This window comes from Microplitis mediator, chromosome 3 (genome assembly GCF_029852145.1).
Source record: "Microplitis mediator isolate UGA2020A chromosome 3, iyMicMedi2.1, whole genome shotgun sequence".
NCBI classification, from domain to species: domain Eukaryota; kingdom Metazoa; phylum Arthropoda; class Insecta; order Hymenoptera; family Braconidae; genus Microplitis; species Microplitis mediator.
The window spans coordinates 25,723,611-25,745,362 of record NC_079971.1 but is presented as its reverse complement, the minus strand read 5'-3'; the positions used below and the strand labels follow the sequence as shown (position 1 = coordinate 25,745,362).

The window sequence follows — 21,752 nt, the reverse complement described above, 5'->3', positions numbered from 1 at the left end:
TGCGCACATTTTTATTAAGCGCGAGTAATTAAAAAATTTGAACAGATGTCTAATACACAGATCCGGATGATTCAGATCCCAGATATCCAGATTTCTGATGATACAGATAATCAATCACCCAGATCCCGATGACACAAATTGACGTTCTTACGTATCGACCGTAAATTTTAAATCAAAGAGAAAATTGAATTAAAGATTTTCTTGTAAATTGATAAGTCCTGGTTTTCTATAGATTTTCTATAGATCTTCTTAGACAGTGATTCTTGGTCAAAATTACGGTCCCGATGGGTTAAAGAATTCCAGAAGAAAATGAGATGATAATCAAATGGTAAAATAAAAAATAAAAATCCTATTGTCACAAATGAGATTCCCAGACACATTCCAGACATCCATGTCATCGTGAATGTTCTAGAACTCAAAAAATTTCTTCAGTATTTCATTTTTCTTATACTGAAAGAACCTCAAAAATTAAGATTTGGGTCTGGGCCGCAGGGTGAATCATCGTTCATATTTTTTTAAAACAAATTATTCATGAAATTAAAATTCGTCAATTTATTCGTTTCAAGATTATTATTTAAATAATAATATGATTTACTTTGTTTTGTACTCAACAGAATTAACTTAATTTTTATTTAAAAAACAAAAAATTGAATAGTAGTAATAATTCTTATCAATAAAGAGTAAATGTATACAAGTAATTAATAAGTTATAATAATTATTAAATAGACATTATATCATCTTTATCACTTTGCGGTGCAGTATCGGTACTCGCTTCACTATTTATACTTTCATTGTAGGTTCCATCAATTTTTTTACTAGTGGATGACGCTGAATCATTCATCTCACGCATCAATCCTGCAACATCATCATCAGGATCTATTTCACCATTTTCTTCACCAAGAAGATCTACGTCCATTGATGAGGGTATTCCAGATAACAATGAATGTTTAGGCATCTCTTGTTTAAATTTCATTGGTTCTATTTTACAGGTCGATGGCAAATCCATATGAAATACACAATTTGAATCAAAAATTACTGGGACTGGTTCATGACATTCAATATCTGCTCGTATCGCACCACAAGCTTTGAATAATACTTGATTTTGATCCTTAAAAAAAATAAAAAAGAAATTATTGATTTCGTAAAAAGGATTCACAAATAATTGTGTCAAATTTTTTCTCACAAATGAAAGTGGTTATCACAAAATCCAAGACAAAGTTTAATGCACTGCTCTATAATCTAGAGATTCTCGGTTCAATTTATTTTAAATTTTCATTTGATTGCGAGAAAAATTTAGACAAAGCCGGACATTTTAACAAACCTTGAGAATATGTTTTCTGCAATGTTTTGCAGAAGGTAGTGTTCTTTCTCCACACTTGACACCTCCCTCAGTAAAAATACATTTTGGAATATTTGGCGGTTTCTGTGATAACCCTTCGCTGGATTTAGTGCGTCTGTCTAATGACTTTTTATATAAAATAGCTTCGACGCCACTTCTACGGTGATAACGATTCAATGCCTTTAATTTTTCATAAATTTTTTTTTCTTTAGCTGTTTCTTTTTCTTGATCATGTATACTACCTGTATTTATTTATACAAAAAATGTATTTAATAATAGTAATTATAAAAATTAAAAAGTTAATACTTACACAAAGTTTCTTTTTCTTTTTTTAATGCCTGTAAATATTTACGTCTTTTTTCTCGTAAAGTATATTGTAATCGTTTGAATTGGTCAATGTAAAGTGTTTGCAATTTAATTAATTTTTCTCTTGCTATATAAATGACCTCCTCGGCTGTAAATACACCCGCATACCTTAAAAAATTAATACTAAAATTTAATCGATAGACATTATATGTTCTCATAATTTTTTTGCTTTAAAAGCAGCTACAATTGCACAACAAAAAAACAAATTTTTAAATTCTACATACTGGCAATTGCTTAGCTGAAGCATACTAGCTAATCTATTAATTTAAAAAATGATATTTAATAACAATAATTACTTTAACGGATCTTCTTGTGGACTGTGAAAACTTTCAGTGTCACTGTCATCTAAATATGTACCTCGCAAAGCTTCGCTTGGAACAGTTGGTTCAACATCACTGTCAGATGAACTAGCGTAGTCTAAAATATCACAGCCGCTGGAATTTACTTTTATTGCATCGATATCAGCTGAAAAAACAGAGTCATTAGAAAAATGTATGAAGAAAAAATAAAAAATATTGATACTTACTAAAAGGATCTAATAATTTTTGGGTTTCGATAACTTGTGGTCCATTTCCATTTGAATTTAATAAAGTTGGTTTAGAATAATGCTGTAGATTAAGTATCAATCCTTCGGGTGTTTGGGGAAATGTATGTTTGGCAGTTGATTTTATTCTAGCCAATTGCGCTCTTCTGGTATGTTCATTACAATAAGCAGTATCTTTAAGATCTAATTTAGCTGCTGGATTACAACACTTGCGTCCATTAGTATTATAAATAAATGCACACTGTTTATACGGTGCATTTGGATCCTCCAATATGTGCCTCAGACAATAATTGTAATTATCTAAACACGGCTGTGTACAATCGTAAGATCCGTAGCAACATACTTTTGCTCCTTTATTTATTTTATTGTTTACTAAATTTGATGAAGATAATAATAACGATGAGGATGAAGCTGAACACGACGATGATGAGGACGACGACGACGACGATGATGAGGACGACGATGATGACAATGAAACAATTGACGTTGTTGTTATCGTTGGCATTGTTTTAGGAACTCGAAACATTCCTGAAAAAAAAAATTTAACGTTATTATTATTATTATTATTGGTAATTAAATAATAATTATCATTATTGGTAATTAAATAATAATAATTATTATTGGTAATTAAATTATAATTTAAAAATAATTTACCAATACGACACAATAACTTAAATATTAGCACTTTCTTATCAACTTATTTTACACACAATTGAATATTTTACTTTATCACAAAAAACATATTAGAGAAAATAATAAATATACATAATATATATTTATGAAAACTAATGGCGACGTCTTTGTAGTCAGCCGTGAGATGTCATTTCCGTTTTAGAAAAATTTATCAAAATAATAAAATATGTGTATTTTATCAGTATAAATTTATGTTATATTTTTTTATTAATTTAAAAAAAAAATAATAATTTTAATACATATGACAAAAACATAAATATAAATCTGAGCAAAATTCAGATGAGAATAGAGAGAGCAAGAGAGAGAGTGAGTGAGAATTACCGACCGTTGAAAAAAAATTACTAGATACATGAAGTTAGTTATGGTTGTTAACAAGTATTGTCATCCCACCAAGAGAATGCACCTCGGGTGTCGTCGGTTTTTACTCCCACTCTAGATGTTTTATGTGCTAAATGTCCTCCCACTTTTCTGTGCACATGCGCAGTTCATAAATGTTCGGTAGTGGGGGCAATTTCCGAGGTGCATTCTCTTATTACTGGGACCACTTTACTATAATATATTTAAAAATAAAATCACCAGAGGTCGTGACGGTATTTCCGGTGTTCTCTCTCTGTCATTCTTCTCTTTCCTATTCAGTAGCTACGTGAAGTGAAGTGATGGTGCATAAGTGCTTGTTTAGATATATTACACTTTTATAATAATATTGTAATAATAAAAATGTATTATGGAATTTGAGTATGTGTGTTAGTTAGTTAAAAAATAATTGTGTATATATATAAATGGCGGCTGACGAAAAATGGTACTTTACAAAAGAACAATTAGCAAATACACCAAGTCGAAAATGTGGTATAGATGCAGATAAAGAATTAAGTTATAGACAACAAGCTGCTAATTTCATCCAGGACATGGGCCAACGGCTTGTCGTGTATCCTTTTATTTAATTATTAAACAATATTTATTTACTTATTTATTTATTTTACTCACTACTTATTTTATTATTATTTTTATTGCTGCTGCTGGTACTGCTACTGCTTCAACTTTTTTCACTCTACCCCCTCACACTTTCATCATATTTTTAACACCATTTTTTCCTTTCAATTATTACATTTTATTTATTTATTATGAATATTTATATGCTACATATTGAAGATATATTTATTTAAATAATTATTTTCATTTAATTTAAAAAACAAAATTGATAATAAACAGCATTGCGACACGTAACTGAGGTCACGCGTAGCATCCGCATATTCACATTCATATTATTAACATTTACTGCCATTTAAAACAAAAAATACCCTGTAAATATAATTATTATTATTCAAATTAATAAAATAATAATAATTATCATGATTATAAATATTTAAAAGCATTTAATAAGCATTATTTTTGAGTCGTAATCGGGTCATGTACAGCATTTATGTTTGCTATAGTTTTGACAGGTGTACCAACAATTTAAAATGAGGGACAAAAAAAAATTATTATTTTATAAAATTTATTATTATTTAAGATATTTAATTTATAAATTCCTTAACTATGTAATGTTATATATTTTATTTTATCTACAGTACGCAATTGTGTATAAATACAGCAATCGTTTACATGCACAGATTCTACGTATTTCACTCATTATCGCAATTTCATAGAAATTCAATTGCATCGGCTGCACTTTTTTTAGCAGCCAAAGTTGAAGAACAACCAAGAAAATTGGAACATGTTATTAAAGTTGCACATATGTGTTTACATAGAGATAATAGCCCTCTTGATGTTAGATCTGAGGTAAATTTTTTACTTATTTATTTATTTATTACTTTTTATCGCCATAACTTACAATAAATTAATCTCCTTTGGAAAATTTGCTTACATTAATTTTTCATGATCATGAAGTTAACAGACAGTTGACAATTTTCGGAGTTTTTTTCCAACAAATCAATGACTAAAATATAAAATCTAAAAATATGTACATGCAGAAAATTACAAAAACTAGATGAATTTTTTTCAAAAATTATTTTTTTATAATTTATCGTTTGAAAAAAAAATCCGAAAACTATCAGACGTCGGGTAACTTCAGTATCATTAATTATTTAATGTCTCTGGGCATCTTACTAAATTAGGTTTTTTTATTAAATTGCATTGATAAATTAATATTATTATGCAATAAATAATAATTTTGCTAAAACTTTTTTTTTAATTGCAGGCATATCAAAGCGAAGCACATGATTTAGTATTTAATGAGAATGTTTTATTACAAACATTAGGATTTGATGTCGCTATTGATCACCCACATACTCACGTTGTTAGATGTTGTCATTTAGTTAAAGGTAATTTTTTTAAATTATTAAAAACAAAGTAACTTAATTTGTTGAACACATTTTTTATCAAGAAAAAAACTTTCAACGAATTAAAAATATTAATAAAAATAAAAGCTTATAATTATTTCATGTTTTTATTTACAGCGAGCAAGGACTTAGCACAGACTTCGTACTTCATGGCGTCAAACAGGTGGATAAAAACAAACCACATATATATAGATATAAATCAAAAATTTCTTCTTTACTCTTTAACTCTTCAATTTTTAACAGACTTGAACCGTTTCATTTTATTACAAATTTTTTTTTACAACTATTCAAAATTTAAATTATTTCAATACTTTTGGAATTATTCTAAAGCAATATCTTGATTATTTATTTCCATTAATAATATCAATAAAAGTTTCGGTTATAGTCTGATAGTAAGAATTTAAAATAAGAGTTGAATAACAGAGAAGACTGAAAAAAAAAATCAAATTGTTCAAGTCTTCCTTCAGAAAAAATAAATGAGTAAAAAAAATTTTTTTAAATGAAAAAATAATTTGAGTAGTCCAAGGATTTTTGATCTTAAGGTAAATTTGAGTTTTTAAAAAAAATTAAAAAGGAATCGAAGCGATTGAACAATTAATCTTAGATTAACGTTATTTATCCTACATTTAAACAATTAGTTAAAAAAGTTTAAAATTTTAATTAAACTTAAAAGGATATTTTTTAAATTCCAATAGCTTACACCTGACAACAATGTGTCTGCAATACAAACCAACTGTTGTGGCTTGTTTCTGCATTCATTTAGCATGTAAATGGTCTAATTGGGAGGTAAGAATCCGTTTTTAAGAAAAAAAAATACCAATTGACAATGAAAGTTTTTTTTTTAATAAATTTTTTTTTTTTTTTTCTTTCTTTCATAGATTCCTCAAAGCAATGAAGGAAAAAGTTGGTTTTGGTATGTAGATCGGAGTGTGACGTCAGAATTACTAGCTCAATTGACGGCAGAATTTCTTCACATTTTTGATAAATGCCCGTCTCGTTTAAAGAAAAAAATAATGAGTATATCTGAAAGACAGAGCCCTAGTATGCATCATCCAAGTTTGCCAAATTCACCATTTGACGCTGAACCACGTAAAGTTCAAGCTGTAGATGATGGTGGTCCCTCATTTCAATCGGCACGTCCATATCCAACTGATGAAGAAAAGAAAAAACCATCATCATCATCGTCGACAGCCGCAGCATCAGCGTCGGCAGCAGCACATTCGACGTCTTCGTCATCTTCATCAGCGTCATCGTCGTCAAATATACAACGGCCACCAACTGATTATCGTGAATATCGTGATAAAAAAGAACGTGAACGTTTAGAACGTGAAAAATTAGCATCTAACAGTGGTGGTACTTTGTCACAAGATTCAAAACAACAACACCATCATAGTCATCATCATAAACAGCCGTCCTTATCAACACCATTATCAAATATTACAACATCGTCGTCATCATTATCGACGACATCTTTATCTGGAGCGACTTCAGGAACATCAATGTCAGCAAAACATCTAGCACTAGCTAATCCAAAAGCTAATATTCACCATAATCACCATCATCATCATCATAATCGGCCAGATTTTAAATTACAATCGTCATCTCAAAGACATTCAAATTCTTCTTCAGCTACTCGTGATTTATCACGTGATGGATCACGACAACGAATACCCAGAGATTATCCACAAGCACCAAATTATTCACACCATCAACAACTTACTGCCACAAGTGGCCATACAACGTCTAAAGATTTAAATTCAACAGCAAATGATTCAACAAATGATATGATGTTACCTCCAACACCGGAAATAAATCAACATTCAATTGATAAAATTAATAATAGTAATAATAACCACAGCAATACTAATCGTCAAGTACAACATGATAAACGTGCTTACGATCCACGACATAAAATCATTGATCATCGTAAAGAAGAACAAAAAAATTCACAATATCCAAATCCTCCTCCTCCACCTTCTTCTTCTTCTTCTACTTCTTCTTCATTACCTCCACCTAAATATCCAGAACACATGCGTTCGAATGATAGACTATCACGTAAATTACCAGATTCATTGGAACAACGCAGTGAAGAAGTGAGAAAACTTATTGAAAAACCATTGCCAATACCCAAACCACGTGCCGAAATACAAAAAGAAGAATATATTGCTAGTATGTTGAAACAATCACATCATCCAAATAAATATAGTCAAGATAATAAACTAGGACATAATAATTCAAATAGAAGCATATATCCTCATGATTTATCAAAACAAATTGTCAATAAATCATCATCACAGATGCAGCAGCAACAACAACAACAACAAATGTTACAACAACAACAGCAATTATTACAGCAGCAACAACAACATTCTCACATGGCACAAATATATAATAAAGATAAAAATGGTACTGCAGCAGCAGCAATAACAACAGCAGCAACTACAACATCTTCAGGAGCAGCATCAACAACAACATCAACAATAAATCAATTAAATTTAAATTTACCACTTGCTGGTGATGATAAACGTAAACATGATGAATTAAACTCTCAAGTACCTTTAATTAAACATAAATCATTATTTAGTCCAGATAAAATTACACCTCCACAAGATATACCGGCGTTAAATCAACGTAATAAATTTTCAACAAAACAAAAAACACCACCAGTGTCAAATAAATTTATCAAACATGAATTAAATCAAGACGTATTACCGGATCTAAATACTCATTCATTATTTTCAATGTCACCTGATTTACCAAATCAACATTTGAATACAAAACGCAATGACTCTGAACAGCGCCATCACCATCATCATCATCACCATCAACAACAGCAACAAGAAATAGGAAAAAAAATTAAGTCTGAAGATAATATAAATTTAGATACCAAATCCTTACGATTGCCAGATTTATTGAGTTCAACTCAGTCATCAACAGCAACAACAAATTTGATGTCTGATCATTTAAAATTACCCGAGCTATTAAAACCATTTGATGCTGATTTACATTCATGTCTATTTAATAATGGCTTAGAAATGGATATTAAACCATCAATTAAAATTGAAAATGATTTAAGTCCGATGAAATCAGCACAAGGTATCAGTGCATTACTACAAGAACCATTAGCACCAATGCCGTCATTATTGCAAAGTATAGGAAATTCTGATTTAGGTATTTATTCACAAAGCTCTAATGATTTAAATCAAAGTCAAGAATTAGTCACAACAATAGTCACAACTGGATCAACAACAACAACAACATCCTCATCAGAATTAAATAAATCATTAGCAGCAACAAACTTTTCCGAATTACACAATGATGAGTCATTTGTATCAACTGTTGACATAAGTGCGTTTTCTGCAGCCCCGATAATTGTTTCTGAAGTGCCAATAACTAATGCTACTCAAATCCCATCAACAGCAGCAGCAACAACAACAGTAACGACAGATTCTTCATCTGGAACAGGATTATTGACAAATAAAAAAGTTGATAATCATCACAAAAGTGAGAAAAAAAAGAAGAAAGAGAAGCACAAACATAAAGATAAAGACAAGGAAAAAAGTAAAGATAAACATAAACATAAACACAAAGATAAGGATAAGCATCGTGATAAAGATAGTAAAGAACGGAAAGATGCTGCCAATAATGATAAACGTGATAGTAATAAACATGAGGATAATAACGTTATGACAGCACCAATTAAAATAACAATTCCTAAAGATAAATTAAATCTTATGGACACAACGACAATTAGCAATGATAATAAAAAAAAGAGTCCACAAAATGCTAGATTAAAAATTAAAATTCCTAAAGAAAGACTTAAAAATCCAGAAGCATCATCATCATCATCATTGTCATCATCATCAACAATTACACCGGTTTCACGTGATGTACAAGCTCCATTAAAAATTAAAATTCGTACCAATGCTACAAGCTCTGCTAATCAAGATTGTTACAATATTGATAACAATCGTAAACGTGAAAGAGAAGGGGAAAGTGCTTCACAACCTCCATCGAAAAAATTTCAATACAGTAGTAGTGTTAATCCTGCTAATCAATTAGTTGGACAGGTGAATCAGCAACAGCAATTACACCATCAATTGCAGCAGCAGCAACAACAACAACAACAACAACAACAGCAGAGAGCACCGAATGAGAGGCAAAATGGACGTCATTATAATACAAGCAGTAATAATAAGGTACGTGGAGGCGGCAGAGGAATTCTTCCTAGACAATTAAATACCCGTATTCCGCCTTCTAGTCTTTTACAGCCGAATTTACAGCGTGATAATTTTTTTTATAGTAAACAAAGTATTGAGCATGATAATTTTGATAAAAATTTTAAGTTAAATAATTTTAAAATGCAAAATAGTAGTCGTAGTAGTAGTAATAATAATAGTAGTAGTAATAATAGTAATAGTCAACAACAACAAAAACAACAGCAACCGCATCAGCAACAGCAGCTACAACAAGATAACCCGTATTTTTTTACTACTTATCCTCCACCACCGATTTTTAATAATCAACAATACTATTGCGATCCGAATTTGTATTATCAATACTCGCAGCCATTTAATTTATATCCGCAACAGCCCAATATTTCTAATGTTATTGTTACCGAGAGTGGAACTATTGATACCTCGGTTCCACCGCCAAATTTAGCTAATACGGGAGTTAACAATAATTTCAATAATAATGCGGGTAATAGTAATAATATTTTTCCAATGCAAAATCAAACGACTCAACAAAAGTTCGGTAATGTTGAATTAGGAAATTTAACAGCTTTACCTCCACTTCCTAATGAACCACCTCCGGGATCTTTTCCTCCCCCACCACCTCCGCCAGATATTTCACCTCCTCCACCACCACCACCTCTATCGGAATAGATTTTTATTTTATGGTTTAAAGTTTTTTTATTAGAACATTTATAGATTTTTTTTCATGATTATTAAAATCCGATAGTTTCATTGGTTCATTTTTACTGTCGTTATTTCTCACGATAAATTGATTTATTTCATATCAAAATAGATAAACTATTTACGAATTAAACTATTATTTTTAAATTGTTTATAAAGTAGTTGCTGTTATTGATTTAACATTTATTTTGTTAGTATTATTTTTTTTATTCTATTACTATCAGATTAAAGTGTAAAAAATATACACGAGACTTTTGCTTTGAAGTAAAAATAATCTTCAAATAAGAAAAAAAATTTATTAAAAGTACACAAGTATTTTATTAAATAAAGTTTCTAGTAAATTTATAATTTTTTGCCATTGATTGTACATTAGCATAAATCATTACTTTATATTCAAATCCATAAGCAGCGCAATGGCTCATGGTCGAGACTCTTGTGCCAAAGGACTCGGGTTCAATCCCATTCGCCGTCACTTGCGTCATAAAAAATCATACACTCATTCTTTAATATCAATTTACAAACCGATAGATTTATACTACCATTATATTTATGTACATTGTTTTTTATAGTATCTATTGTAAATTACCGCCAAGTCTTGCCGACACTTTTTTTATTTCTTAATACATATTATTATATAAGTATGTAGTTGTTGATAGAAATTTTCATAAATGTTTTTTTTTCTTTTATTTGTATTAGAGATTCTCTATTATTTTTATCTCTAAAATTTGTTATGTTTTTTATTTTTCTTTCAATGGCTCAAGTACTATTAAGATTTATATCGATAAGTAAAAAAAAAAATATAAAATCAAACGACATTTGATACAAATAAAATTATTTTTTAAAAAATAATCTTATAAATATTTTGTATGGACAAAAAAAAATCAAATATAAAAGACAAAATAATTGCTAAGGTGAATTTATGCGTAAAAAAATTCAATTAATTTGCAGATTAAATATTAATAATAATTATTGGAAAATAATAGATAATATTATCTAGCTAATTTTTATAAAAGTATTTTTTTAGTCAACTTAATTATCATTATAATAATTACACTTACCGAAAAATATAAATATAATAAATATAAAAAATATTATTATTAATTTAATTATTTAAATAGCGTGAGAGTTAGTGTGGAAGAGCGAGTGAGAAATTTATTTGTTTTTTGAATTATAAAAAACGATAATTAAATGAATTATTAAAAATATTAAATCAAAAATTGTTTAACGTAATTTAAAACGGTTAATTTGTATTTTTTGTATATGTATTTCAATTAATTAAAACGTTTCTTATACTCATTAATAATATCCGATATAATTATCATGAAATTTTTATTAATTAAATATTTTTTGTTTTTCTCCAATTAATTTAAAAAAAATAAAATCAAAATAATTGATATATGACACGTTTTAATTAATAATAAATAAGAATATTACTTTTAATAACGTAAATGAAAATAATAATAATAATTTTATTAAATAAAAATTATAAATTGAAATTAATATTTACCTTAGTATTTATTTTGTCGTTATTTTTTTTATTTTATTTACAATTTCATTGATCATTACATAATTCATTTTGTAACATTTAATTTACTAACAATTATTTTTTATTTTTAATTACAACATTAATTATAATATAACAATAGTTTTTAAAAAATTATCATTTTGTAAATTCTTATGTTAATGTGGTGACGGTAACAGGGAAAAAATTTTTTAATTGTTTATTTATTGCATGATTTTATATTGCATGTGCATGATTATTTTTATATTTAAAAACCATTAATCATTATTAATCATACTCATTTACCAATCATCGAATCCTTATTAATTGCATCATTCTGAAAAAAAAAGAAATTTAAACTTTTAAATTTTTATGAGTGTGAATGTAGCAGACATGAAACAATTCATAATTAAAATAATGAAATTAAAAAAAAAAAAACGCATACTGGTTGATATCTGAATGCGCATTTTTTAATTTTTTTGTACTGACTTTATTTATTCATTCTAACATTTAAAAAACTACGAATTGTCAGCAGCATTTCCACTCTTTAAATTTTTCCCGTTTAAAAATTAAAAAAAAAAAAAAAAAAAAAACATTTCTTTAATTCTTAATGTTACAGGATAAACATTCGTCTCGAGAACACAAGAGTTCAAGTAAATTGTCACAGTCACAGCAATCACATCCAACGTAATATTAAGACGTAAATAAATTAATTTAATTAAATAATTGATTTAAAAAAAATAACTTTGTTTTTAAATTTCAAAGTTTACTATATTTTATAATACCTTATAAATTGTAAGGAAATTTAAAACGGTTATCATGAGAGAGTGATTGACTGAGTGATAGTGTGAATTAATTAAAAATAAATTATTAGGTGAAAAATTATTAATTTAATCAATTGATTAAGTTTGTTATTATAAAATTATAGATTACATTCAACTAAATTTCTCTTTTTGAGATTTACGAAAAAAAAAAATTACAAAAATAATAAACAAATAAAAAAAAATAATTAGTCTAATAATAAAAAATTGCGTTCGATGTAATTTAGTTATAAAAAAAAAAAATAAGAATAATAGTAATAGTAAAATGTTGGGAAAAAAAATTAATTGCTATTAACAATTAAATAATAATTATTGAATTAATTAAAAATTTAATAATTATAATTTTAATTATTCACTTAAAACTATAATATATTATCTCTGATAAACTAGAATTCGCGGTTATTATTATTTGTAATGATAAAAGAAAAAAAAAATTAAAAATGACTTGATTTAAACTCTAAGTAAAAAAATTAATTTAAAAAAAAAATTAATTATTATACTTAATAAGTTTAATTGCCTTAAAATTTGTTAACAGTCAAGATATTTATTAATCAACTTTTCAAAATAAATATTTATTTATAATATTGATTATTATAGTTAATTAGAGTATAATTAATAATATAAAGACTCATGTCCTTAATCAGTTTGTTATAAAAAAAAAAAATAAAAAATTGATAACTGTTACTCAGGTAAGCGAAATAAAAAGTTGAGGCTTCGAATTTAAGTTTTTTATTAGAACAAATAAATTAATTTTTTTTTTCTTTTTTTTTTAAATTTTCTATATCTTATAAAATAATCCATTAATTAATAAACATTTTTTATATTAATATGAAGGAAGAATTTTGTCTCAAGTATAATTTGAGTACCTAAAAATAATAATTAAATAAATAACGAAAGCAAGTTTTATGTAAAAAATGTACAACTGAGAGAATAATTGTTACTGTGTGAATTTTTACGTATGTATGTATAAGAACAAAAAAAACTATTTATTAAATAACTAAAATTCATTTTTCTTATTTTTTTTACACTGTAAATATTAAAAGGAAAAAGAAAAAAATTAATAAGAAAAATATAATAAAACGCTCTTTTTCAGTCCTCATTATTGACAGCAACGTGTATTATTTAAAAACTAAAAAAAAAATGATAAAAATGAAAAATAAAAAAAAATAATAAAATAACAGAAAAATGCCTCTTGTGTATTAATTATGTAAAAATAGTTAATATACATAATTAATTATTACTTAATTAATATCAATTAAATATAATAGCATTACAAGTTTCATTATAATAACTGTAATAATTAACTAAGTTTATAAAAATGTAAATAAAATTATTTTGTATGCCAAAATAAACCAAATGAATGTTAATTCTGAAATAAAAAAAAAACAAATAGTAACATTAGGTGTGAAGATGTTTAAAAACGCGCGAAATAATGTTTGCTTTATTATTTAAATATTTTTTCCATCTTTTTTTTTTCGTAAACGTTTAAGTTTTTTTTTTTTCATGCATTTAAGTTGGAAAAAGTTTGTGCAAAAAATATATATACATAATAGTAATCATTGTTTTGTATGTTATCTCTTTAAATAATAAACTTTATTATTATATTCTTTATTTTTAACTATTTATATCAATTATAATATTGGCGTGCGCGTTTTTATGCACATTTTAATAATTAAAAAAAAAAAAAAACAATGCAATTATTATATTGCAATTGAATACAACAAAATAAATAAGATTAATTCTTAATTTAAAATTGTGTTGAATTATAAATTTTTGAATGAGAAAAAAATCATTTGTAAATGTAAATAAAAATTTAATTTAAGCTGAGTTTGAGTTTTATTTTATTCATCAGTAGAAGTAAGCGTAAAAAAATCCTTGATATTTATCGTAAGTGTATTTTTTTTTAAATCAAAATTTTGTATCTGGTAATTTCCCTGATTTGTAAGCTAAATATTTTTTTTGTTTTATTTTAATTTCAAATGCAGCTAATAGTTTATTTAAAAAAATTATTGTGAAAAAAAAAAAATAAACAATAATTGTATTAAATTTTTCAGTTTTATTTATTTGTAGCAGAAATGAAAGTATACAATATTTAGATCTAATTAAGCGATACTGCTCGCATTAGATGCGATACGCGGCCACAAATCAGCACATTCTTTAGCAACAGGACCGGTAATTGCTGATCCTTTCATTTCTCCTTTGTTATTGACAATAACACCAGCGTTGTCCTCAAAATAGAGGAAAGTTCCGTCCTTCCTTCGGAAAGGTTTTCGTTGGCGAATTACCACGGCGGGCATTACTGTAATTTTTTAAATTTTAAATAACTATATATTCAAACATTTTTAAATTATTTATTATAATAATTATCTTTACCTTTTTTACGAAGTTCAGGTTTGCCTTTTTTGACAGTAGCGACAATCATGTCTCCTGAACCAGCAGCTGGAAGACGATTCAAACGTCCCTTGATACCCTGAACGGCGATGACATAGAGATTTTTGGCTCCTATAAATAATTTTTAATATTGTTATTTACTTTAAATTCAAAAGTATTTTATTAATGGCGCGAAAATGAATTAAATACAAACAATAGAACAAGATAAACTTCAGTATCTTCCAAGACATGTGGAAATTTTTTGAAGGTTATCATGTCAACGAATTATCAAATGAATAATAATAAAACTTACCTGTATTGTCCGCACAATTGATAACGGCACCAACAGGTAAACCAAGAGATATCCTGAATTTCGCTCCAGCGGAACCACCACGACCTTAAAAAATTATAAATTTTATTTTAAAATACATATATATATATTATTATAAACACAAAATATCATGCTCCGAGTCGTTGTTAATAAACACAATAAACTATTAATTCGATGAAATAATAAATAAATTTTTGTCTAATTATATAAATAGACAATTAAATAAATATTATTTAACAAATTTAAATAATTAAATAATCAATTAATAGCCGATTGGACGGGATTTATTTATTGTTAAAATTCCACGCACCTCTCTTAGACATCTTGATGTTAGGAAAGAATAAAACGAGGTTAAATTTTCGTGTTGAAGATCCTAAGTGTAAGAGAGCGCGACAAATACCACCAGAAAAAGACACCCAACATTAATTACATTTTATTACTCTAGGTGGCGCAACATGAAAATTCATTTTTCCCGCAGTACCGAATACCGGTAAGTGAAATCATTTCTTCACATGTATGTTTTTTTTTTTTACTATCATGTGCACAAAATATCAAGAATAAGTAAGCAATAACTTTTATTAAATTATTGGCGGCTTCAACAATAAAAAAAATGTCATAAAGTTTAAAAATTATTATTATTTAAAAAAAAAGTAAGAAGGAATAAATAAATTTATTGCAATGATAAAATATAATTATTAATATTTTTATTTTCAGACAATTCTAAAAATATTCAAATAATCAGAAAAAAGTTCAACGACAGCGAGAAAATTTTTATGTAAATTAAAAAAAATGGCAAATTTAGGAGGTAAAGTAATTGTATCTAATTTACGTGATAAATTTCGTGTAATTCACAAAGAATCAGTTCTATGGTTTCCTGGGCACATGAGAAAAGGCCTGAGACAGATGCAGCAGAATTTAAAAAATGTTGATTGTATTATTGAAGTACACGACGCACGTGTACCTATTTCTGGCCGTAATAAAGATTTTCGTAAATCAGTAAGTGGTTTGAAGCCACATATATTTGTGTTAAATAAAAAAGATCTTGCAGACACATCTAAAGCTGATAAATATCAGAAATTATTAACTGAAGAGGGTTTTGAGCACATAATATTTACTAATTTTAAAGATCAAACCTGCAAAGGAATGCACTCATTATTACCATTAGCAACAAAATTAATTGAAAAATCAAATCGTTACAACAGAACTGACAGTTCGGAATTTTCCGCAATGATTATTGGTGTCCCGAATGTAGGAAAATCATCATTAATTAATAGATTAAGAAATAAATATTTGGGTAGAGGCAATGCGACAGCAGTTGGTGCCGTTGCTGGAATAACGAGATCTGTTCTCAATAGAATTAAAATATCTGATAAACCTCCAGTTTATGTACTTGATACACCAGGTATCCTAACTCCATATATAACAGATATATTTTCAGGATTAAAATTGTCACTTGTCGGTTGTCTTCAAGATCATTTAGTTGGCCCAGATATAATGGCCGATTATCTTCTCTATTGGCTCAATAAAAACCAGCGTTTTGAATACGTCAATAATTTAAAACTATCAAAACCAAACGATAATATTCTAGAAGTATTGACTGAAATATCTATTAATTTAAGAAAAACTAAACGTATACGAAATTACGACGGCCAGATATTAATAAGACCAGATTGCGACTTTGCAGCTCAACATTTTTTAAAAGTATTTCGTGATGGTGAATTAGGTCCTATATGTCTTGATGATGATATTTTATGATAAATTAAAATTTTTAAAATAAACTGTAAATATTAATAATAATGATTTAATAAATTTAATTTCAAATAATTTTATCTACACATTTAAACTACAGAGAATTACTACTATGCCTTTCCCTTGGCGTACTTCGATCCCCACCACTCTATTTAAATATGCTGACTTTCTTTTCACAATCATTCTACTTTTAAGTTTTACCATAAACATATTTTTTATTTCCTACCAAATCGTTGTTAGATTTTGTATTAAAATATTTATTTATTTTATTATCAGACTTTTATTAAATAAATTTCAGCAATAATGTTTGCAAGAGTTACATTTTATCCAACTTTAGTCTATAATATGATGATGGAAAAAATGAGTACACGTAGATGGTACGATAGAATTGACGATACAGTTATTCTTGGTGCTTTACCTTTTCGGCACATGACAAAGCAGGTAAATAAATTATTAATATATTTATTTATTTATTTATCTATTTAATAAATTACTTTCTGCCAGTTAATTGATGAAGAAAAAGTTGTCGCAGTCGTATCTATGAACGAAGATTATGAACTTCGACTTTTTTCAAATTCCGCTGAGGTAAATAGTTATCTTAAAATTTAAATTAAATTATTAATAAACTTTGTTATTTATTTGAAAAAAAAAGGAATGGTCCAAAAACGGAGTTGAATTCCTTCAACTATCAACGACAGATATTTTTGAAGCGCCCTGCCAAGAGAAGCTTGAGAAAGGCGTTAATTTTATTAACAAATTCCAAAATATTCCTAATAATAATAATAGTAATACAGAAAAAATAGAAAAAAGTTTAGGAAGAGTTTATGTACATTGCAAAGCTGGCAGAACACGAAGTGCGACACTTGTTGGTTGTTATTTGATGAAGGTAATTTTTAGTAAATTTAATATTTCATAGAAATCTAACTTTCTTATTTATCCTCATGGTGGATTTTTAAAAAAAATTTCCTATAATCCGTTAATTAAATAAATAATTTTTATGTTAATTTAGAAACACGGGTGGACTCCATCAGAAGCTGTAGATTATATGAGAAGTAAACGTAGTCACATACTTCTACACACTGCTCAATGGAATGCGTTAAAAACATTTCATATTAATCATATTAAAAATTAATGATTATAATAAAACAATTTGAAATTTATATTTTTTAAGGTAAAAATTATTATTTTTTATTTATCATTGATTTAAAATACAGCGATGCAAATTTTTCAGCTTCTGCTACTGCGCTATCAGTAAGATTTTTAATTTTATCCCGTGGAATCTTTAATATTTTAGTGTGACATGTTTCCAGAGGATCTTCGTCCTGAAACGATCCTATTTTAATTGGTAGAATTTCTTTAATTGAATCCATCCATAATTCGGCATTAAATGAACTCGACTGATAATCCTGCAACAAATATAATTATAATTTTATGATCTTATTCATTATTTTAAATAAATAAATAAAATAAATCACCTTGGGTACAAAGCAACGGACTTTTAATTTTTTTTTCGACATGACAATTAAAAACATCGGTAAGTTACAAAAGTCAACAGCTTTTTGTAGAGGAACACTTTCAGCTTCAATGTCATTTGATTCAAGACAATGTACTATATATGGACCACTTTTATTTTCTAATGCTTTTTCTATTTCTGATTTCATAAAAGCTGCAACTATTTTTTTTTTATCATCGCTACTTTCGACATTATTTAAATAACTTATTTTTATCGGCGTCGTTTCTTTTGAATTTTTGTTACTATTATTATTATTAGATTCTTTAGCATCAGATTTAGCTGCAGCTTTAATAATATATTGAAATGAACTCTTTGGTGTCACATCGATGATTGAAAAATTTTCTAAAACTCCAGTATTGTGTACGTGAGTTCCACAACAAGCTTCTCTGTAATTATTTTAAAATTATTATTCATTTATTTATAAGACAAGAAAATATAAGCCGGTAAAATTTATATTATAAATTACTTTGATATTAAATCTCCTTGAATGTTAACTATCCTCAAATTAGTATCCGGATAAACTTCCCCAGGAATTAATGTCAAATTTTTTTCATTCGTCAATTCAAACATATTTATAGACTTTGTTTCGACATTTGTTTTTTTATTTATACATTTATTTATCAATGAATCCAATTCGAGACGATGCTGGGGCATGAATTTAATCCCATATGTGCTAAATTTGAATATCAAGTCTCTGTTAGTTACAACACTGGCACGTTGAGCAATTGCTGGAAATATTTTTCTCAGACCAGCATTCAACAAGTGCGTCGCCGTATGATTCATCATCAAACCCGTGCGATATTCTCCATCAATCGTAGCAATAACTTTATCATTTGTACTCAGTTCGATATTTTTTTCTCTGTCAAAATTTCCATAATGAATTACGTAATCTTGTGACTTTTCAACGGCAGTAACATTAAATTTATGATTATTTACTTTTATCACTCCTTTGTCTGACAATTGTCCTCCTTCGTTGGCATAAAAAGGTGTTTTGTCCAGAACTAATCCTATTTCTCCAGACTTTGATTGCATTTCATTAATTTTTACAATTTTATCAGTTACCAAATTCCCTACAAATTTTTTTGTATTAAAAATTTTTTAAAGATAAAAAAAAATAAACTTACCATCAATTACTACTCCTACTATCGAAGATTCTAATGGATCAAATTTATATTTATTATCAAAAGTATATTTATATTTATAAGAATCATCTGTTTTTGGTATTTTATTATTTTTTAACTGATCCACAGTAACTGGAGAAATAAATTTACGTTTATTTTTAGTGCTACCAATTCTTGAATTTATTTTAACACTCTCAAAATAATCATGAAATCCTTGTTCATCAACAGACAAGCCTTCAATCCCTGCAAGTTCTTTTATTGCTTCTAAATCTAATCCATAGGTATCATAAAATTTGAAAGCTATTTTTCCAGGTAATACAGAAAAATTATTATTATTATTATTAATAATTGTAAGTAATTCTTTGTACGCATTAATAAGACCCGCAGCAAAGGGATCGCTAATTCCTGCCAACTCTGGTTTCATTTCAATAAGATTTTTCCATAGCTTTCCTGCTGAAGCGCGCTGTGATATGAGCAAATCTTTCTCATAATTTACAATAATTTGAATCTAAAACAAAGTAAATTTATTGGTAATTAATAAAAGACAATTGATTAATTTTATTTTTAGTAATAAATTTTAACAAATACCATGAAAAACCATCACCTGATTTAAGTTTTTAATTATTTCTGGATAAACATCACCAAGACTTTCAGCGACATGATAATTAAGTTCACTCAGTAAATTGTCAGCTTTAAATATTTCAATTGCGATAGTCAAGGCTCTGCGCAACGCTCGTTTGAGTTTATGATTTTTTTCTGGTATCATACCGTCAGCGAGTGCTACCGTAATCATTCTTGCATGATCTGCTAGTATGCGATAATTTGTATCTAATTTATTGGCATCATCAGCTCCAAAATTTCCTCGATAAACTGGAGCATGAGATTTATCATGAATCGCTTGAAAAAGTGGTTGGAAAATGTCTGTATCGTAATTTGATTTTTTTTTCTGTAAGACAGCAACCAGTCGCTCAAATCCCATACCAGTATCAATAAATTGTTTCTCTAGCGGTACCACAGATCCGTTTTTCAGTCTTTGGTGATTAATAAATACAATATTCCATAGTTCTGTTAATTCATCAGCTTGTTTATGTTGTAACTTATTGTCATTATTATTTGGAGAATAATTACGATCAATATGAATTTCAGTACAGGGACCACAAGGTCCAAATAAATCCATTTCCCAAAAATTGTCCTCTGTACAAGGGCGTATTTTATCATCAGACAATCCGATTTTACGCCAGATTTCTCGACACTCAAAGTCAGGATCAATGTTTAATTTTTTATCACCTCCAAAATATGTGACATACAAATTATTTTTATCAATGCCATACAATTTGGTGAGAGTATTCCAGGCATAATTACATGCAGCTTCTTTTCCATAGGCACCAAAGGACCAATTGCCAAGCATTTCAAAAAATGTATGATGATAAGTGTCATGACCAACATCATTTAGATCATTGTGTTTGCCACCAACTCTTATACATTTTTGATGATTGGTAACTTTAGATGCCGGTGGATCGTGATACCCTAAAAAAATTCCTTTAAATTGATTCATGCCAGCATTTACGAATGGTACTGATGAATCGCACCATGATATTACTGAACTTGATGGTATTAATTTATGATCAAGTTCATTGCTAAAGTAATCGATGAATTCTTTTCTTATTATTTTGGCACTTTTATACATTTTTTTAAATTCAAATTATTTTTTAGGTTAAACTAACAGTAGACTAGACTTTTAATTTGAAAAATTTTATTTTACAACATTTTTATGAAAATCTTTGATTTTACTTTTAATGAGATTTCAATACTTTTATTTTTTTCATGAATAAAAATTTAAAAAAAAATTTTTTGTGACTGCACTCTTGAAGGATGAATTAAATTTCCATTTACTAAAAAATTGTTGGCTGCATTGAACATTTAGACAAGAACCGTACAAAGATAAGGCCGTTATCTGTATTTTCACTTGGACTACAAATGAAGTCATCTCCGTTTTGCTGGCACTTGGATTTTGCTCAGATTATCTGGTATAAATTTTTTTCCAGACTTTTTGGGGTTTTTGCTATTAGAGGACATCGTAAGGAACGAAAAACGTTTATATTGTGATGAGTTATTCCCAACAGAACAAAAGTTACGGGCCACTCTTAAT

General features: G+C 27.5%; 6 protein-coding genes across 8 annotated transcripts; 3 read left to right on the top strand and 3 right to left on the bottom strand.

Moving 5' to 3' along the window:
• Positions 1–537: 537 nt before the first annotated feature.
• Positions 538–3,224, bottom strand: LOC130665113 (KAT8 regulatory NSL complex subunit 2). Of its 2 annotated transcripts, none has more exons than XM_057465391.1 (6): positions 2,904–3,224; positions 2,232–2,777; positions 2,002–2,170; positions 1,650–1,828; positions 1,322–1,581; positions 538–1,108 (listed from the first exon to the last, which is right to left on the bottom strand). In XM_057465391.1, exons 2-6 carry the CDS (start codon positions 2,773–2,775, stop codon positions 719–721), a joined length of 1,542 nt encoding a protein of 513 aa, XP_057321374.1. In that variant the 5' UTR covers positions 2,776–2,777; positions 2,904–3,224; the 3' UTR covers positions 538–718. The 2 variants fall into 2 exon arrangements, with proteins under 2 accessions (XP_057321374.1, XP_057321375.1); XM_057465392.1 differs by having other exon boundaries at positions 1,650–1,813; positions 2,904–3,221.
• Positions 3,225–3,569: 345 nt separating this feature from the next.
• On the top strand, positions 3,570–12,411 carry LOC130665110 (cyclin-T-like). Its single transcript, XM_057465388.1, has 7 exons — positions 3,570–3,867; positions 4,511–4,721; positions 5,140–5,263; positions 5,399–5,444; positions 5,977–6,067; positions 6,160–9,480; positions 12,318–12,411. Exons 1-7 carry the CDS (start codon positions 3,722–3,724, stop codon positions 12,387–12,389), a joined length of 4,011 nt encoding a protein of 1,336 aa, XP_057321371.1. The 5' UTR covers positions 3,570–3,721; the 3' UTR covers positions 12,390–12,411.
• A 2,144-nt stretch (positions 12,412–14,555) lies between these two features.
• On the bottom strand, positions 14,556–15,641 carry LOC130665116 (60S ribosomal protein L23). The gene is made up of 4 exons (XM_057465396.1): positions 15,531–15,641; positions 15,203–15,286; positions 14,893–15,021; positions 14,556–14,818 (listed from the first exon to the last, which is right to left on the bottom strand). The coding sequence occupies exons 1-4, from the start codon at positions 15,541–15,543 to the stop codon at positions 14,622–14,624; spliced, it is 423 nt and encodes a 140-aa protein (XP_057321379.1). The 5' UTR covers positions 15,544–15,641; the 3' UTR covers positions 14,556–14,621.
• Positions 15,642–15,821: 180 nt separating this feature from the next.
• On the top strand, positions 15,822–18,129 carry LOC130665115 (phosphatidylglycerophosphatase and protein-tyrosine phosphatase 1). Its single transcript, XM_057465395.1, has 6 exons — positions 15,822–15,870; positions 15,935–16,025; positions 17,268–17,410; positions 17,474–17,554; positions 17,622–17,855; positions 17,979–18,129. The coding sequence occupies exons 2-6, from the start codon at positions 16,010–16,012 to the stop codon at positions 18,099–18,101; spliced, it is 597 nt and encodes a 198-aa protein (XP_057321378.1). The 5' UTR covers positions 15,822–15,870; positions 15,935–16,009; the 3' UTR covers positions 18,102–18,129.
• LOC130665114 (mitochondrial GTPase 1) lies at positions 16,010–17,256 on the top strand. The gene has a single exon (XM_057465394.1). It carries the CDS (start codon positions 16,010–16,012, stop codon positions 16,973–16,975), a length of 966 nt encoding a protein of 321 aa, XP_057321377.1. The 3' UTR covers positions 16,976–17,256.
• A 5-nt stretch (positions 18,130–18,134) lies between the features above and the next one.
• Positions 18,135–21,738, bottom strand: LOC130665111 (alanine--tRNA ligase, mitochondrial-like). 2 transcript variants are annotated; one of them, XM_057465390.1, is made up of 6 exons: positions 21,193–21,733; positions 20,208–21,130; positions 19,607–20,111; positions 18,949–19,552; positions 18,445–18,868; positions 18,135–18,375 (listed from the first exon to the last, which is right to left on the bottom strand). In XM_057465390.1, the coding sequence occupies exons 2-6, from the start codon at positions 21,009–21,011 to the stop codon at positions 18,151–18,153; spliced, it is 2,562 nt and encodes an 853-aa protein (XP_057321373.1). In that variant the 5' UTR covers positions 21,012–21,130; positions 21,193–21,733; the 3' UTR covers positions 18,135–18,150. The 2 variants fall into 2 exon arrangements, with proteins under 2 accessions (XP_057321373.1, XP_057321372.1); XM_057465389.1 differs by having other exon boundaries at positions 20,208–21,738.
• Between the last annotated feature and the right edge of the window lie 14 nt (positions 21,739–21,752).

Excerpts from the sequence above, each read along its gene's own strand:
- LOC130665111 (XM_057465389.1), bottom strand. The coding sequence starts at position 21,290 with ATGTATAAAAGTGCCAAAATAATAAGAAAAGAATTCATCGATTACTTT. Across the intron at positions 18,869-18,948 it reads CAAGGAGATTTAATATCAAA|AGAAGCTTGTTGTGGAACTC; the intron begins GTAATTTATAAT and ends AAATAATTACAG. Across the intron at positions 18,376-18,444 it reads TCCGTTGCTTTGTACCCAAG|GATTATCAGTCGAGTTCATT; the intron begins GTGATTTATTTT and ends TATTTGTTGCAG.
- LOC130665116 (XM_057465396.1), bottom strand. Across the intron at positions 15,022-15,202 it reads CAATTGTGCGGACAATACAG|GAGCCAAAAATCTCTATGTC; the intron begins GTAAGTTTTATT and ends AATTATTTATAG. Across the intron at positions 14,819-14,892 it reads ACCTGAACTTCGTAAAAAAG|TAATGCCCGCCGTGGTAATT; the intron begins GTAAAGATAATT and ends AAAAAATTACAG.
- LOC130665114 (XM_057465394.1), top strand. The coding sequence starts at position 16,010 with ATGGCAAATTTAGGAGGTAAAGTAATTGTATCTAATTTACGTGATAAA.
- LOC130665115 (XM_057465395.1), top strand. Across the intron at positions 17,411-17,473 it reads TTCGGCACATGACAAAGCAG|TTAATTGATGAAGAAAAAGT; the intron begins GTAAATAAATTA and ends ACTTTCTGCCAG. Across the intron at positions 17,555-17,621 it reads TTTTTTCAAATTCCGCTGAG|GAATGGTCCAAAAACGGAGT; the intron begins GTAAATAGTTAT and ends TGAAAAAAAAAG.
- LOC130665113 (XM_057465391.1), bottom strand. The coding sequence starts at position 2,775 with ATGTTTCGAGTTCCTAAAACAATGCCAACGATAACAACAACGTCAATT. Across the intron at positions 1,829-2,001 it reads CCACAAGAAGATCCGTTAAA|TATTAATTTTTTAAGGTATG; the intron begins GTAATTATTGTT and ends ATTAAATTTTAG. Across the intron at positions 1,582-1,649 it reads AAAAGAAAAAGAAACTTTGT|GTAGTATACATGATCAAGAA; the intron begins GTAAGTATTAAC and ends AAATAAATACAG.
- LOC130665110 (XM_057465388.1), top strand. The coding sequence starts at position 3,722 with ATGGCGGCTGACGAAAAATGGTACTTTACAAAAGAACAATTAGCAAAT. Across the intron at positions 4,722-5,139 it reads CTCTTGATGTTAGATCTGAG|GCATATCAAAGCGAAGCACA; the intron begins GTAAATTTTTTA and ends TTTTAATTGCAG. Across the intron at positions 9,481-12,317 it reads ATACAAGCAGTAATAATAAG|GATAAACATTCGTCTCGAGA; the intron begins GTACGTGGAGGC and ends TTAATGTTACAG.